The sequence below is a fragment of the Leuciscus leuciscus genome, assembly GCF_965113295.1.
Source record: "Leuciscus leuciscus genome assembly, chromosome: 7".
Lineage (NCBI taxonomy): Eukaryota > Metazoa > Chordata > Actinopteri > Cypriniformes > Leuciscidae > Leuciscus > Leuciscus leuciscus.
In genome coordinates, this window is record NC_138731.1 from 38,882,353 (window position 1) to 38,899,012 (window position 16,660).

A 16,660-nucleotide genomic window follows, 5' to 3' on the forward strand; every position below is an offset into this window, starting at 1 on the left:
TAAACGTTCATAAAACCAAGTTTATACAGTCTCTACTTATGTTTACTTATGAGGCGTAGTCGTGTCTATAAACACGATAAATAATAAACTGTTTGCTAATATGACTTTGAGCTCGAGACACACAGGAAGTAAACATGAGTAGCGTTCAATCACCATGGAAACGGGGGCAAACACAGCTCAGCGCTGCTCACCTGTAGGGGTCTCGGGCTGAATGGGCGTCCATGTTACCCGCGTTGCTGTGAGAACCACGTCGTGGCTCTTTTTCCCGATTTGGAAGATTCCTCTCACAATCAGTTCGTCCGGTCTATATTTCGTTTCTTTTCGCCCCTTAACGTCGTCGTCGGGGCATAACTGAGGGGCCGAGACGGAGCGTTTCTCGCTTTGCTGCTCTTTTCGCTTTTTCTTTTTTATCTTGACAAGCTTTCCCGTCCCGCGAGGAGGAGACGCCGGTTGCGTCTCGCGCAACTCTTCCTGACTCTCCGACCACGCGTTGAGGACATTTATCGATCTACACGGGGATTCAAACATAATGTGAATGTGTGCGGGGCAAACTCGCCTTTGTGTACTAATTTACCGGTTCGGCGCGCTCCCGGTCGCTAGGCTCCTGAGGAAGTTCCTCATCTCCATTCACCTCTAGAGCGCGCGCTCCCGCCCACCGGACTTTCTTAGCCGAGCACGCGCTCTGCCCTCACTCACATGTGGTCTATTATTACTATTTCAAAAAATCATTCGAAAATGTGTAGTAGTATACAATACTATGACAAGCCGTTTCAGCATTTTAATAGTGTTAGTAACAAGTATGTCATGTCTAATGAATAGTTAGCCTAGACAATGAAAAAGATAATGATCCCTAGTGGAGAAGCTAAATGTTCAAAATAAGTTAATTAAATTATACTAATTAGTGGTACCTCTAGTAAAAAGAGTTAGAATGCATGATAGGCCTACTATAAATGAATAGCTAATATTTGAACATTTCCCTAAATAGCTAATCAAATGGCAAAAAGTTTTTATTGCATTATTTATTAGTGATTTTGAAAAGTAGCCTACTGCACATGGATATTAGTTTTAGAAAATAAATAAATGACGGCTTGCAATAGAGCAGTGATCTTTTCATTTTGTCAGACATTGATGGCACTCAGATGTAGCTTGAACTTAAAATGTCAACAAATATAAGCTGCCTCAGACATGCACACCTGAATTTCTTTCCATATATTTCATGATAGAGGCCTGGTTTATTTGGTGTGCTAAAACATGAGCCATCATAGGCCTACTAAGTGAACGGGTGTGGAAAAGTATTCCTCAGGCAGCACCTTGGACAGTTCCTGGAGGTTGCCAAAGCTTGAGTCCCAGTGGACGTTTCTCCTTCTATGCCAGCTGATTTTTTTTTTAAATGTTTTGTCTATATATTCAACAGTCTCAATGTTAAAGTCGTGTGAACTAAAAAAAAAAAGATATATATTATGGACGATGTTCGTGATTTCTCATATTGCTCTATCTAGCCTCCTAAAATCTTTCATCCCGCACAAGTGTGACTTCTTTACAGGAATTTACAAGAATTTAGATTTTAGATTATATTTTGTATTATATTTACAATATTTTAGATTTTATTTTATATTGTTTTCATTTACTTTCATCCTAAGTTGTATTTTTGTATATTTATCTTCGTACCCATATGCTCGTATTCCTTTTACACCATTAGCTTCTTGTCTTCATTATAATCTATATTTTGCGTGAGTGACAACTTGGACATCATTTAATAACGGACAAAGGCTTTCTGCTCTTTAAATAAAACAAATATCCAATATATTTTAAGAATGTTGTTTGCAAGAATGGCACGAACAGAGTGGATTATAGACGACTCGAGGACAAATTCATTTACACTGATGTATGATGTGATTTTTTTCTTCTTCTTCTAGAGGTATTTAGAGATACAGTGTGTATTTAGAAGTTCCAAATATGTTTGTAGACGAAAACCTCTTCAATACAAAAGTGGATATCTGCGCAAACTCTCCGCTGACTCTTTATGCTTTTTAAACGGGATGTCATTCATTCGTGTAATAATGAGATCTTATTTTGTGGAGACTTTCTGGTTTCAAATAAACCTGGGTAATGTCTCCGTGCTGATTTAATATTTATTTTGGCTGTACGCATTCAGGTAAGAAACATTCTTATTACGCACTAAAGGACCAAATCGATAGAGCATCTTACGATTATGTTCAAAACTACCGACAGCGAATATCCTGTAAATGTGTTTAATTAATAATATTCAAGCGTATAAATTCACATGACCTTGAGTTTCCATATTAATAGTCCCTAAATGTTACTAACAGTTTCAGAAGTCTAAGGCTACGTTCACACTGCAGGGCTTAATGCTCAATTCCGATTTTTTGAAAAAAATCGATTTTTTTGCAAGGCCGTTCACATTTCCAATTAAATGCGACCTTTTGTGATCTCCTGTGTGAACGTGAAATGACCCAGAAGTGACCCGCATGCGCAGAAGAGTACTCAACGGTCAACGACGTCACTTGTTGTTTGCGGAAGTAGCTAAACTTTAACTGATTCTCTCACACACACACACACACACACGAGCGCGCGCAGCGACCGTTACACAAGAGCCAGACAGCAGCCGCTGACCTATCTAATATCAGATTCAGCACAAATAAGTTAACATAACGTATATAAAATGGCCGTGGGCTTTTTTTATTTTATTTTTTTATTAACGGGCTCGTCGAGGTCGACCCGTTCGGCAGATTTACCTCAGCTCGACGAATATGCAGTCCGTTTTCAAACCGACGACTACTTCAACGCAGGATTATGACGTTTTTCGCGTATCAATGACGTGCGGGTCGGATAAATGCGACCTGGCCGTTCAGACTGAAGTCGCATTTGAAAAGATCGGATATGTATCGGATTTGGGACCACATACCCAAGTGGCCTGGGTCGCATTTGAAAAGATCGGATCTGTGTCGTTCAGACTGTCATGAAAAGATCAGATACAGGTCGCATAGGGGCAAAAAAATCGGAATTGGGTCGTTTCAGCCTGCAGTGTGAACGTAGCCTAAGTTACAGATTCATCACACGAACTCTTTGATACTGTATCCTAAATGTTTTATGTTTCTTCCTGAATAATTAGATTAGAACAAATATTTGTGTTAATAAAATAAAAATCACAATATATAAAGGTAAATCGTTATTCTAGAGGGGTGGGCGTGGTGTATGTATTTTACATAAATGATTATACTAATGTTAAATTCAAAACCATCTTTTTTATTTCCTAAACCTTCATCATGAACTGATACACACATACAACAGTCTCAAGAATCACTTTTAAATCAACCTCTCTCTTTTTTTTGTTTTTTTTTGGTTGCACCTTCGTTGTTTGTTCTTTCGTCACAGCCAATACAAATTCAGTCGAAAATACACGAATAGTTTGAGCAGACTAATTCAGTCCATTATTTATTTTCCATCTTAGAAAGACAGGCCTTTCGATCAGCTTTTACACAGGGTGAGTTTAAAAGGTGATAGTCAAGCTTTTATGTACAACACTGAGACTCTAACACCGAATTTTTTTTCCCCATCACTCAAGCAATTCGAAATTCCACAAAGGATCACTGATTGAACACAACATTAGACGGGATTCAGAGGATGGGATTTGTGCAACTCTGCATGATTTTACAGTAATTCATTGCTAAGGCAACATTACAGATTTTGAAGCACTTGCCTGCTGGTTATTACTGGAATGAGTACTGTTTTATATAAACACAGGAGATAAATCAGTTTTATAAAACATTAACATGGGGGTTGCATGGAATGATGCTAGGATTTGACTTTATAAAAATTAACAATTCTATACAAAATCACAACAAAATAATTCAGTATGGGATAGATAAGTAGTAAAATGTAATAGGTTGAAAAATATATCAATCTCTATTCATTTCTATAATTGGCCCAGTATTGGATTAAAAATTGCATAGTTTCCAAATTATTGCTTGTGATTTTGTAGCATGGATAATTAACACATTCTGAAGAAGGTCACTCCTGTTCCCACCTGTGTGTGACCGCAACGTAGAAGCGCTATAGAATACAATACATAAGGTGAACGAGAATAAACGAATTCTCTTTTCTCCTAAAGGCAGTAACAACAATAAATACGTACATAAGATTAAGCATATAATGTTGTTGCTCTTTTTGCATCAGCCATAACAGAATACCGTAACGAGCAGTCTCACAAATGTCCATTAGAATCACGACTCGTGAAATATCGCGTTCAGTTGGGCGTTCATGACCCGCTCGTGATGAGAGTGCCCTTCGTACGACATAATGTTCTCCATCGGTATATCACAGCGCTGCGTAGAGCCCGCGTAAAGAGACGCGTGTGTCTGCGCGCCGGCCAAGCCCGCCGCCTGATAGTGCATGGTAAAGGCGTAGTTCTTCTCGAATTCCGAAGAAGCCTCGTGTTTGAAGGAAAAGTTCCCATTGACGCTCAAAGGTGGGCTTAGAGGCCCGTCAAACGAGGGGCTGGTGCAGTCTGTGAGCGCGGTTTCAAAGAACGGCTCCAGCGCGCTCCCGTACGAGTGCGGCTTGACGTGAAAGATGTGAGAGCTGTCCATTGTACCGTACGGAGGGCTGGGAAGACCGGGCGTCTGGTAGGAGTAGGGAAGAGTGGAAAAGGAAGCACTTGCTGTTTGCATATGAGGGGGCATCTCCTGGCTCTGCTCGGGCAGAAAAGTTCTGGGGTTCAGTTGGAGGCATCCTGCGACCAAATTGGTCGTCGGCTGGGACAAGCCCTTGCACAAGGCCTGCACAAAAGACATCAAATCAGGGCTTTTGCCAGACCTCAGGATTTCCGAAAGAGCCCAAATGTAGTTTTTGGCCAGACGGAGCGTTTCGATCTTGGAGAGCTTCTGCGTTTTGGAGTAGCACGGCACAACTTTGCGCAGGCTCTCGAGCGCATCGTTGAGACCGTGCATGCGGTTCCTCTCCCGGGCGTTCGCCTTCATGCGCCTCATTTTGAACCTTTGCACACGTGCCTTTGTCATTTTCTTCTTCTTGGGTCCTCGTCTTTTCGGCTTGGTGTCATCGCCGTCTTCTTCCTCCTCCTCTTCTTCCTCGTCATCCTCATCTTCGAGTCGGCTGAGTTCCACATCGTCGTCGTCCTCCTCCATGTCCTTGTGCATGGGCTCGTCGGTCTTGTTCACGTCTCGCTCGTCTTGGGAGCTGCTGTGACACTTGTCGGTCCAGTTTGTGCTGGTTTGAGACTCCAGCATCATGCTTTCCTCAGTGTAAGACTTCGTCATGTTGGAACTCTGAAAATGGTACATAAAGCCTTTAAATATAAATGTCTCCGTATCGTCTTTCATAAGAGAGTCATGCAACACTTAAAGTATGACATGCACTAGACTGCACATCACCTGTGGATGAATCATAGCTGCTTATTTATGCAGCTTTATTATGTAACACCATCAGTGTTTCCTAATCAGATAGAGCCCTTGCTGTTGTACATTTTGAAATAAAGATTAAAACATTTTAAAAGGATTGTGCTTCCTACAGTATGATGCAAAATGAAGAAAAACATATTTAAAAACTGCAAGAAATATAAGTATTTATTTTTATTATATGGGTATTAAGAAAAAAATCTCTGAATCATTGAAGAACCTTCATTTTTTAAGAGAGTAAATTAGTTAGAATGGTTGTAAATTGGTATTGCCTTCCTGCTTAACGCGACTGAACAACAAGATATATCCTAACTTGAATCGTATAACAGATATTGCACCGTATATCAGATAGAAGTTTATACATTTTAACTGTAGAATGTATTTTATTAGTCTTTGTGTATGATTGCATATTATGTTACAGCATAATTGTTTCCTTATATTTAAATGTTTGCTCAATTTTCCTCAACAGTAATGCAATTCAAAGTGGTTAAAAAAAGTGCAATAAACCTATCAATGCAGGTTGGCACTTCTTCGCCAATTTAACAAATATATATTTCATTTACAGATGCATCAGCTAACACAATAAATGCCCTTCATAATTAAATTTCCGTTCAACTAAGTTCAACGTGGACAATCATCTTCATTATAAGAATGATCTGAATGATTTCGAGCTAATAGTCTAAATAGTTCAACACAAATGAGTGAAATACAGACAGTATTAATGAAGACAGTAACATCACATACCTAGGATTTGTTGAATGACTTGTTATGATAGTTTCATGCCCCTCGTGGTGTGGGAAGTCCTGCGGATTGAAGCCTAATGTGTCTGCGCCGATGTGATGCTCTGGTTATATAGCGGTGCTGCTGATGCTGGAGGATGCGAGTGGATGTCTGTCTGTGCCGCTGCCTCTACAGTCCCACCCTGAGCCCGTGATTGACATCTGGCCCCGCCCCTTCCCCCGGCACGCGCCATATGGCCGACTACGTCAGGAAAACGGCCTCAAGCGTCACGTGATCTCTTCCATTTGTATTCGCCAGAGCTCCGTATTCCGTCCCTTTGTGGCCGAAAGAAAGTGGCCATCTGTCGCCAGTTAGAGACTCCGTGGACCTGTTTGTACCCGCAGGATGGATTAACCCTTTCAAGCGTGGGACACATTCAATCACGGCCGACTCTTTCTTTTGCCACATCCCGTTGTCTTAATGCGGACAACTCTTTATGCGTGTCCGTAAATTAGCTCATAATCACGGAGTAGTTTTTAATTATCAGTGGAAATAGGTCCTGTCTAAAAGAATAGTATAAATAAGCCTATGCCTATATTGTTATTATTGTGTTATCATTATTAGGTCTATTTGTAGGCTAGCCTATTCTTGTAATTAGGCCTATAGACCTATTTAAAAAATAAAACAATTGAATATTATTCTGATACAGGAGAAGTTATAATATTGATGTTTTTGTGGTTTGTTGGGGTGCTTGGGGGATTTGTCGCTAATCTTTTACAAATATCTCGTGCTATTGATTAAACAGTAATTGCAAAGTCTGGCTCGAGACCCCGGTAATGAGTCCCCCTCTTTTCAACGCTGGTCGGTCGGCACGCGAGCCGCACGCGCACTGACAAAAAGCCTGTTTCACGGCTCACTAACCTGATCCAACGTCCGAAATCTGCTGTTTTCTATTCAATTTAATATCATCGCCCTTCCAACCCCCTAAAAAAAGAAAAAAAAAAGAAGATAGGCCAACCGTTGAAAAGGCGAATATATAAATGAGAGAATAACTATAGACAATGACATTTAAACGCACGTGGAGCGTGCATTTGTGCTCTGAGGAAATTAGATATAATAGACTAGTTTTTCTGGAATTATTTAATATCAACAGGATGACATCTGACAAGTAACAAAAACTTGAATCTAATCATGCCTTAAATAAATAATGACTTTAGTTTTAGGATAGGCCTACTGTTTAAATAACCTCATTTTAATTAGTTCAGAAACACACCTTAAAATCAGTCCTACGAATACATCCAGAAATAATTATAGATTTGCTCAGCTTCATAAGAGCATCTGAAAGATTTTTGTTGGTTTCACAGTTGTTTCATCGAGGTGGGCTAGTGCAATTATTTTATTCTATTTAAGTGTGAGTTGGGCGTCTCGGCTATATCCGCATGCTGTTTGTTCATGCGTGCAACATATTTCATTTCCATTGTTTGCTTATCTGTGCTTATCTCTCCTGACATCTGTTAATGGCCCACCGCAGACATTTGATAACCAGGTAACCATGAATTGTCCACGAACACTCATGGGCTCTGAGTGCTGCTAATCTTTCTCATAAAAATCGACAAGTTTGTGCTGGTCAAAGGTCCGATAGGAAGCCGTCTGTTTGCGTGTGTGTGTGTCTCCCTGTTGCCATGCAAACCAAGAGACGTGAGGAGAGTGATTTCAGCACCACTGACAGCAACTCAGTGGACTTCTGTCATATACAGTTCATGCTTAACTTCTGCGTTTCTCATTTCGTCGACGTCCTACACATTGGCACTCTTTATTTTTATGTGGTGTTTATTAGTCTATAAATTACAGGCATATAAAAATATACAGGCTCTGTATGATGTCATATTACATTGAAAGGCTTTGGACTGACTGAGTTTCTCTGGCTTAATACTGAGGCGAGTAAATAAAGAGTTATACAAGATGCCTAAATTGAAAGCCTATAGATAATATATGAAAAACATAGGCCACTTATGCTATATAAATACAATCAAATAAAATAGCATGCTTTTACCGATACCAAAAGAACAGAAGTAGGTCGCATCCTGCAAGATTTCTTTAACATTAAGATGTTCCTCTCCCTCCCAACACAACACAATATGAGGTCATACCAATGATATTTATTAATAATTTGACCTTTAACACCCTCTGCTTGAACCAACAGACCTTTCTCTGACGGAAAGAAACAGTGAATCCAAACTAATCTCTCTCTGCTTGAACGGGTCTCCCGACTGAATAAATCCCTATCTCCTATTTCACTGCGAGATTCGTGGCTCTAATTACTTATGCAAAAATGCAGATTTGTATTAATTAGTTTGTCCGCTGATTAGTTCCGTGGTATTTTGGCGCAATAAATCATGCAGAGGCACTCATTTTGGCTGGTGACCCATCTGTGCAGCTCTGTGGATGCGGGGTTTCTCTAGTTCAAGGGCTGGTTTGGGTTGCAGGTAAGGCCACCTGCTGCATGACGGGGCCAGTGCGGCCTCGAGAGCCCGTCAACGTCACTTCCAACGGATGACTCTTTTAATTCAGACTTATTTAACAAAAAAATAAACGGGTAACAAGGGTAAATCATTTCCATTACCAAGTCGTTAAAACTATATAGAGTAATAAAATACAACAGATTATGTAGGCCTTTAATAGCACATATAACCTATATATATATTATATAAAACTAACGATCTGTAAATCTAACGAAATAATTCTTGTTATAAATTGTATTTAATAAAGTGCTTGTGTATCATATAATAGGCCTACACAAGCACTTTTTAAATAATATATATATATCGAATTAGAAATTATTTTGGCAAAGTGTATTTTTAGGAAGCATTTAGGCCTATGTCTAATGTTTAATTTCTGATGTATTAAACTATAGGCTATCAAAATAAATAAACAGTAAACCCTTGGCTTTCACTTTATTAGCCTATATTTAAATGTATTGCAAATATATTTTATTATTTATTAATTTTACGTTTAATATGCTGGTATTCACTTAAATCCTCAATTCGCTGGAACCCTGTGTGTGAGATCTGAAGCTTCGGTCTACAATTCTGCAGAGTCTAATCATGGTCACGAGCGCCCTCTTCTGATTAAATGGAGAAACTACGTTCTTTTTCACAATGCCTACAGCTTTCCCAGACACGTTAGAAAAGAATAGAATAGAATAGAATAGAATAGAATAGAATAGAATAGAATAGAATAGAATAGAATAGAATAGAATAGAATAGAATAGAATAGAATATCAAGCAGTTCATGAAATATATAGCTACTGATTATATTATATTACATTATATTTTATTTCCTAATTATTTATGAAATACATTTGTCCTGAGATATTACATTATATTGCTTCAAGCTTTTTTTTGTTACAATCTACCTTCATTTTTTGTTTTATTGCGTTCACTTATTCACCATACAGCTGTTACAAAAATATGTTAATATCGGAAATTTTTGTTTGAAGGGAAAATAAACAAAATTATTGTAATTTTAGAGGGGTTGAAGGTGTTTGAAACCAACATGAAACCACTGCTAGAGCAAACAAGCATCCACAAAATTTCCCTATGTGACAACTAGCCCTGGCCTCTCCTACCTTAATAAACTTTGACATCAGTTTTACTGTTAAATGTACTAAAGTTCTTTTACTTCACAAGCAAAAAATTTAAAGGTCATCAGCATTATTTGGGCAATCCAAAAATGTAGTGAACTCATGCAATTCTGCAGTTTTATAGCATATGTTGCTTTTTTTATTCTTGCAATTATGATGAAACCTATCCTGCTAAACAGCACTGTAAATTCAGCTTATCAAATAGGCTAATGACGGGTACATTATGTTTTTTTTAAGGGGCAGATAATATGTTCTACTCATATATCATATTTTTTGGAAACATTTAGGATTCATAATATCAAAGGGATAACAATTGTTACGCTCATCTGAGATATATTGCTTCAGAAATACTGACAGTGGTCCATAAATCAAGTTGTAACCATCCACTGGGTAATAACATGAACACAATACCTCTTCCCATCTGTTTTATGGCAAAAGAACAGTAATTAAGATTCCACTGAGAAATGTTGGCAATACAATTGAATTTGATTAGCAATTACTTAAATTTTGCTGCAACAGTCAGGCATCACAAAAACAAATTTCAGCAATCCTATTTTATATTAATCATTCTTTGTGAATTGACTGAAATAATTACATTACAGATGTTTTAATATATGTCTGTTTAAAGAAACAGTGTGGGGTGTTATTCTGATATAAATATATCTCTCACCAATAGCTCAAGGGCTGTTGTAAATCAGTTGTTCTCTTTTTTTCAGCAGTAGATTTCATTCAGTGACCATCATGCAGGGGCAAACTGTGGTTAGATGGGTTGTCTATCACAGGTGCTTCATCTTGATCAGATGGATTGGTGGGTTAACCACTTCCTTGCTCGGTGATGTAACTTCCTTTCTGTCTACTCAGTAGACATCTGTTGATAACTGTAGGGCATTAAAGGTTTACTTTACATGCTCATAAAGAGAGCTTTACTTTGTTAAGCCTTACGGACATCTTATGAGTTGATCAATAACCAAACAACTGAGACTTTAAAAAATATTCGGAAACAAAAAGTTTCGATTTTGTATTCACAATCGTAATTTCAAAGCATCAAGAATTTGGTATTCAAGGATGTTGTTACAAGGAGCGTAAAAAATTGTCTATCTATCTATCTATCTATCTATCTATCTATCTATCTATCTATCTATCTATCTATCTATCTATCTATCTATCTATCTATCTATCTATCTATCTATCTATCTATCTATCTATCTATCTATCTATCCATCCATCCATCCATCCATCCATCCATCCATCCATCCATCCATCCAACAGCACTGTTATTAAAAATAGCTTTTTTACACTACTTTTAAAAATATATATCTACTAGACTTCACATGTCAAATGTCAAGTGTAACTGTTATTGATAAATAAGTGTTGGATCAGGTATGGATGGTGCACTGCATATCTTCTTCCAGCAGGTTTCAGGCCAGGCGTATTTTTGGGCTTCGTCTCGCCCATGTTGTTACTTTTCACTTTTTTTTTCCGGAAGCGGAAGCATTGCACTTGAAGTTTTGGAATAGTTTTGGCAGATGATTCAGTGCAGATACTTTCTAACTATCAGCGCGCAATCATCATCACGTCCCGTTGAGAGATGGTAAGATGCGTTTTTCTGCTTTTTGAGGGCTATTGCTTTCTTTAATGTTTATTTTAATCTTGCGTGCTCTCATATTGGCTTGAGGTTGTTTTATGCGTAGATGCTCACTGAAATACAGACATTTAAGCGCGCGTGCTAGTTTAATGCGTGTTATGGCGTGTAAGCACGCGCGCGCTTATTTCTAGTTTAGTGGAGTTGTTTTGTATGCGCGTGTGATTGAAACAGTATAATAGTATTCATATTTTAGAAAAGTAAAGTAAAGGGAACTTTTGCACTGTGATGAATATGCATCTAGATTCGGGACAACAGTTTCGCGACTGATCGGATGACTTTGACATTATTATTATTTTTCGTGAATGCCTCTTTTAGTTGACACTGATGATCGTAGTTATGATAATGGGTCATGTTCATGTCACCTGCTACACCCTCCTGTTTGTGTATGGGAAGTTGAAACCGACCAACAAGTTTACAGCCTCATTAGATAGTAGCCTACTCTTGATTTGCTAGAACATTTGTGTTGTTTATTGGAATGATAATGACATGCTCTTCATAGCTGATAGTATTTCCTTCATTGCGTTTTTGATGCATTGCTAATAAAGCCAGATGACTAGAAAAAAAGTATATAGAAGTCATTAGGGCCACCCAAAGCTCACCTAAAGTGGCAGCTGTATTTAGGCCTGTTTGTTATGTTGATCATCCCAAATGACTGAATCATCAAAAGTTTGTCTGGAAAATGTGTTTGATTGTGAACCACCTGAAATTTTAAACAAAACATGTGGACCATTTAACACCTTAACTCTGTGGGAAACTACTTCAGAACCATTAGCCTACTTCTAGTTTATTAGTAATGTAAACAAAAGTTCATACAATACATCTTTAAATAAGCTTTACTTTTACCATAATCTTGCCGAAAATTGGTTCCAACATTTTCGCACACTGACATACAACTGTCAGTTATGCATTTGAAGTGAGTCAACTGAAGCTATGTATCATTAATTATTGTGGATCAGTTTTTTACTTCAAATTAATCACTTGATTAATTAAGTGTTGGTGGGTCTTATCAGTTATTATTTATTGTTTTATTTATGTACACTATCATTTAAAAGTTTAGGGTTGGTACTTTTATTCAGCAAGGATGTTAAAATGAATCAAAAGTGATAGTAGAGACATTTATAATGTTATAAATACTGTTCTTTTGAACTTTCTATTCATCAAATAATCCCTTTTTAAAGGGATAGTTCACCCCCAAAAAAATTCAAATTCTCTCATTATTTACTCACCCTCAAGCTGTTCCAAACCTGTATGAATTTCTTGCTTCTGCTGAACACAAAAGAAGAGATTTTGAAGAATGTTGGTAACCAAACTGTTGACCGAACATTGACTTCCATGGTATTTTTTTTCCCCATAAGGAAGTCAATGGGGACAAAAAACTTTTTGGTTACCAACATTCTTCAAAATCTCTTCTTTTGTGTTCAGCAGAAGAAAGAAATTCATACAGGTTTGGAACAGCTTGAGGGTTGAGTAAATGATGACTGAATTATCATTTTTGGTTGATCTATCCCTTTTAATGTATCATGGTTTTCACAAAATGTTAAGCAGCACAACAGTTTTCATCATTGATGATAATAAGAAATACTTCTTGAGCACCAAATCAGAATATTAGAATTATTTCTGAAGGATGATGAAAATTCAGCTTTGTCATCACAGGAACAGATTACATTTTCAAATATATTAAAATCGAAAGCAGTTTTTTTATTCTAATAATATTTCACAATGTTACACATTTTACTGTCTTTTTGATTAAGTAAATTCAGCCATTGTGAGCAAAAGGTATTTCTTTGAAAAACATGAAAAAACCCTGCTAACCCTAAACTTTTGAGCAGTAATTGTGCTTTATTATTATAATTATTATTATTTTTAATTGCCCATCATCCCGCAGACCACTTGGGATCTTTCAAGGACCATTAGTGCTTCACTGACAGCAGTTTGAGAACCACCGGTTTAGACTGATCTGAAGTTTTAGTACTCTTAAAGGGATAGTTCACCCAAAAATGAAAATTCTGTCATCATTTACTCACCCTCAAGTTGTTTCAAACCTGTATGAATTTCTTTTTCCTGCTGAACACAAAAGAAGATATTTTGAAAAATGTCGGTAACCAAACAGTTGATGGACCCCAATGACTTCCATAGTATTTTTTTTCCTACTATGGAAGTCATTGGGGTCCATCAACTGTTTGGTTACCGACATTTTTCAAAATATCTTCTTTTGTGTTCAGCAGGAAAAAGAAATTCATACAGGTTTGAAACAACTTGAGGGTGAGTAAATGATGACAGAATTTTCATTTTTGGGTGAACTATCACTTTAACCATTGTCAGTGTTCCTAGTTTTAGCCTAGTGGCTCTCAAGTCTCCTTAAAAGTTCATTCCACTCTTTCATGTTCGTGACTTTTCTACAGTTTTATTGCAAGTAGGGCAGCTGTGTTCTATGCAAACATAAAAGTCAGGGCTGTGGACTGTCTTCTGGGTGTCTTCAGATAAAATTGGTCGGGTGTAAACACAGCTGACATATGTGTGTGTGAAAGAGTGTTTGATCAAATGAGAGCACTGGTGTATATTTGCAGAGATAACACGGGTGAATCCGTGTGTTGTCGCATGATTTACCGCATTCCTGCCACAGATAGAGACCGTGTTAACGTGTTCTTTAAGGAAATGTTCTCCCAAAATTTAAAAAAATCAGTTATTCACCCCTGTAGATGGCTTAGTGGTAGGAATAAACTGAAATTTAAGCTGTTATTGACTGTAAGAGCTCTCAAATCCCATTTGCGGTTGTGTTATTCAAACTTGCTGCATTGCAATCTGTAGAATTTCCATTTAGGTGCAGCTATCTCTTTAACAAGAGAAATCAGCAGTAGTGGTTGAGAGTAAGCCAAGTTTTTGTGTTAACAAGTCCCGAGTTGCTTTTCGTGGAAGATATGTCACGCTAACTAAACAAAAGGTGTGGCTCTGTTTCCTTAGCAAAGTACTGTTATTTACAATAGGAAGTTAGATTATATTAAAGAGAAGCATTTCTATAGATGCCACTGAAAGTCACTGCAACAGCGTATTACGTTTCCTTCCCTGGTCTAAATGCCATCCTGATTAGTTTGGCTTAATGCCTACTGTTTCACATCCAAAGTACAATTTTACAAGCCATCATACAATATTCCCATATTAGACATGCAAAACAGTTGCTACAATGCCGACTGCTGCTGATGCTGTGTTATAGTTACTTATTACACGGCTCTGTGGAATACTATCAATCGTGGCATCCAGCGGTATGTTATTCCCTGACAACAACAACTGGTAAAAACTGATAACAGGCTCATCTGGGTAACTGAAGTCAGCACTATATACTTGCTAGGAATGTTTTTTTCTTCATGGAAGTTTTGTGTTTGGTGTGCTAACAAAATATTAAAACTCAAATCAATATTTTGTGCACAATTTTGTGCACATTTAATTTAATGTCATCAGGGTATCGCAGACTCGCTGTTTTGTTTGGTTACATTTTGTAACGATTGTTTTGTGCACTGTTACTGTAATGGATAAGATAACAAACTGGTAAGATTTGAAAGTTTAATCTCAAATCAATCAATCTCTTATCCCCATAATTATTTATGTGGTGAAATGCCATGTAATAAGTGACATTACTGTATCGTATCCCTTAAATGTTCATCTAGTTTGAACTTGCCGCTTACTAGCAACTGCTTTCTTCGTGGAAGCTTTGCGTTTATAGGCCTTTTTAAATATTTCAACTCAAGTCAATATTTTGTGTCTAATTATTTACTTATGTGTCAAGTAGCCGTGTAATAAGCGGGATAATGTACATCCAGCCGGTTGTTATCGCAGAATAAACCCCGGCATGGTGATCAGTACCCCGATGTGGCGCGGAGATTGTTTTATAGCCTACAAAATATTGATTTGAGTTTTAATATTTTATCAGCTTGCAAAACGCAAAACTTCCACGAATTCCTAGCAAGCATAGTGCTGACTTCAGTTACCCCGGATGAGCCTGTTATCAGTTTTTACTGGTTGTTATCGGGGAATAACATACCGCTGGATGGCACGATTGACCAATCAGAATCAAGTATTCCACAGAGCCGTGTAACCTGCGATAACAACCTGTTGGATGTTCATTATTCCTGAAGCGGGTTAGGACATTTTCTGATGCATTTTAGCAGGCATCTGCCTTGATTCAGGAGAAAGTTGTCCTAACTTTGTTGTTTGTTTTCATGCACAGTGCAGAAAAACAAGTAAAGGTCCTGTGTGGCTAATGTGAATGGCTATCGGAGGCTTTGTCCACAGGAAATGAATTCAGCTAGGGGCCTGAAACAGACACGGCTTATTGAAATCTCAAGAGAAATGCTTCAAAGAGACTTGAGGGAAATGACACTGTTGTGTTGTACAGTCTACATTACTCTCACAATAATTGTAAGATGAGGGTTTAGTAAATACTTTATAAACCTCACAAAATGATATAGTGACGAGCACAGTTTTTTTTAAATGGCTAAATAGGTTGTGAACCATGATTTACTACTTGCTATAGCTAGTCAGATGCAGAGGGAGAGATATTCTTATTCTAGAGAGCTGAAATTATTTGGACTAATTTGGTCAAAAGTGACAGTAGAGACTTTTATAATGTTACAAAATATTTCAAATAAATTCTGTTCTTTTGAACTTTCTATTCATCAAATAATCCTGAACAAAAAATGTAGCACGGTTTACACAAAAATATTAAGCGGCACAACTGTTTTCAACATTGATAATAATTAGAAATTTAGTTTCTTGTGCAGCAAATCAGCATATTAGAATGATTTCTGAAGGATCATGTGACACTGAAGACTGGCGTAATGATGCTGAAAATTCAGCTTTGCATCACAGGAATAAATTACATTTTACAATATATTCACATAGAAAAGAGTCATTTTGGTTTGTAATAATATTTCACAATATTTAGCTTTGGTGAGTATAAAAGACTACATTGAGTGTTCAGCAGAAAACATTAAAAAATCTTACCGAGCCCAAACTTTTAAACTGTAGTTTAACTGCCAAATGTTAATGTTGTCAACTTTTAGTTTTACCATGTGACCTCAACCTGACATATGAGACATTTTTGAAAAATAAGAACTAGTTTACCTGGTCTCAAAAGCTTTTAGCCCTAAGGCTAGTGCTTGCTAAAGCAAAAACAGTGAATGTTATTTCCCCTTTACTGTGGAAAAATCAGAGTATAGCCTA

At 37.5% G+C, this 16,660-nt stretch overlaps 3 protein-coding genes and 1 long non-coding RNA gene across 5 annotated transcripts in view; 1 reads left to right on the forward strand and 3 right to left on the reverse strand.

Moving 5' to 3' along the window:
• The window catches only part of cerkl (CERK like autophagy regulator), a 59,526-nt gene extending 58,430 nt beyond the window's left edge, over positions 1-1,096 (reverse strand). The window contains exon 1 of the mRNA XM_082176684.1: positions 192-1,096. Coding sequence (XP_082032810.1) covers positions 192-528 — 337 coding nt within the window. The 5' untranslated portion in view covers positions 529-1,096. The remainder of the gene's footprint in view (positions 1-191) is intronic.
• A 2,246-nt stretch (positions 1,097-3,342) lies between these two features.
• neurod1 (neuronal differentiation 1) lies at positions 3,343-6,338 on the reverse strand. The gene is made up of 2 exons (XM_082176700.1): positions 6,180-6,338; positions 3,343-5,306 (listed from the first exon to the last, which is right to left on the reverse strand). Exon 2 carries the CDS (start codon positions 5,295-5,297, stop codon positions 4,245-4,247), a length of 1,053 nt encoding a protein of 350 aa, XP_082032826.1. The 5' UTR covers positions 5,298-5,306; positions 6,180-6,338; the 3' UTR covers positions 3,343-4,244.
• A 4,946-nt stretch (positions 6,339-11,284) lies between these two features.
• itprid2 (ITPR interacting domain containing 2) overlaps positions 11,285-16,660 on the forward strand; it is a 44,145-nt gene continuing 38,769 nt past the window's right edge. For both annotated transcript variants that reach the window (XM_082176664.1, XM_082176665.1), the window contains exon 1: positions 11,285-11,389. The gene's annotated coding sequence lies outside the window, so the exon portion shown is untranslated. The remainder of the gene's footprint in view (positions 11,390-16,660) is intronic.
• Positions 13,183-15,336, reverse strand: LOC309503853. The gene is made up of 2 exons (XR_014207894.1): positions 13,751-15,336; positions 13,183-13,416 (listed from the first exon to the last, which is right to left on the reverse strand). It is a non-coding gene; the product is annotated as an uncharacterized lncRNA (long non-coding RNA).

What these genes read in the sequence shown, in the direction of transcription:
- neurod1 (XM_082176700.1), bottom strand. Translation starts at nt 5,297, where the DNA reads ATGACGAAGTCTTACACTGAGGAAAGCATGATGCTGGAGTCTCAAACC.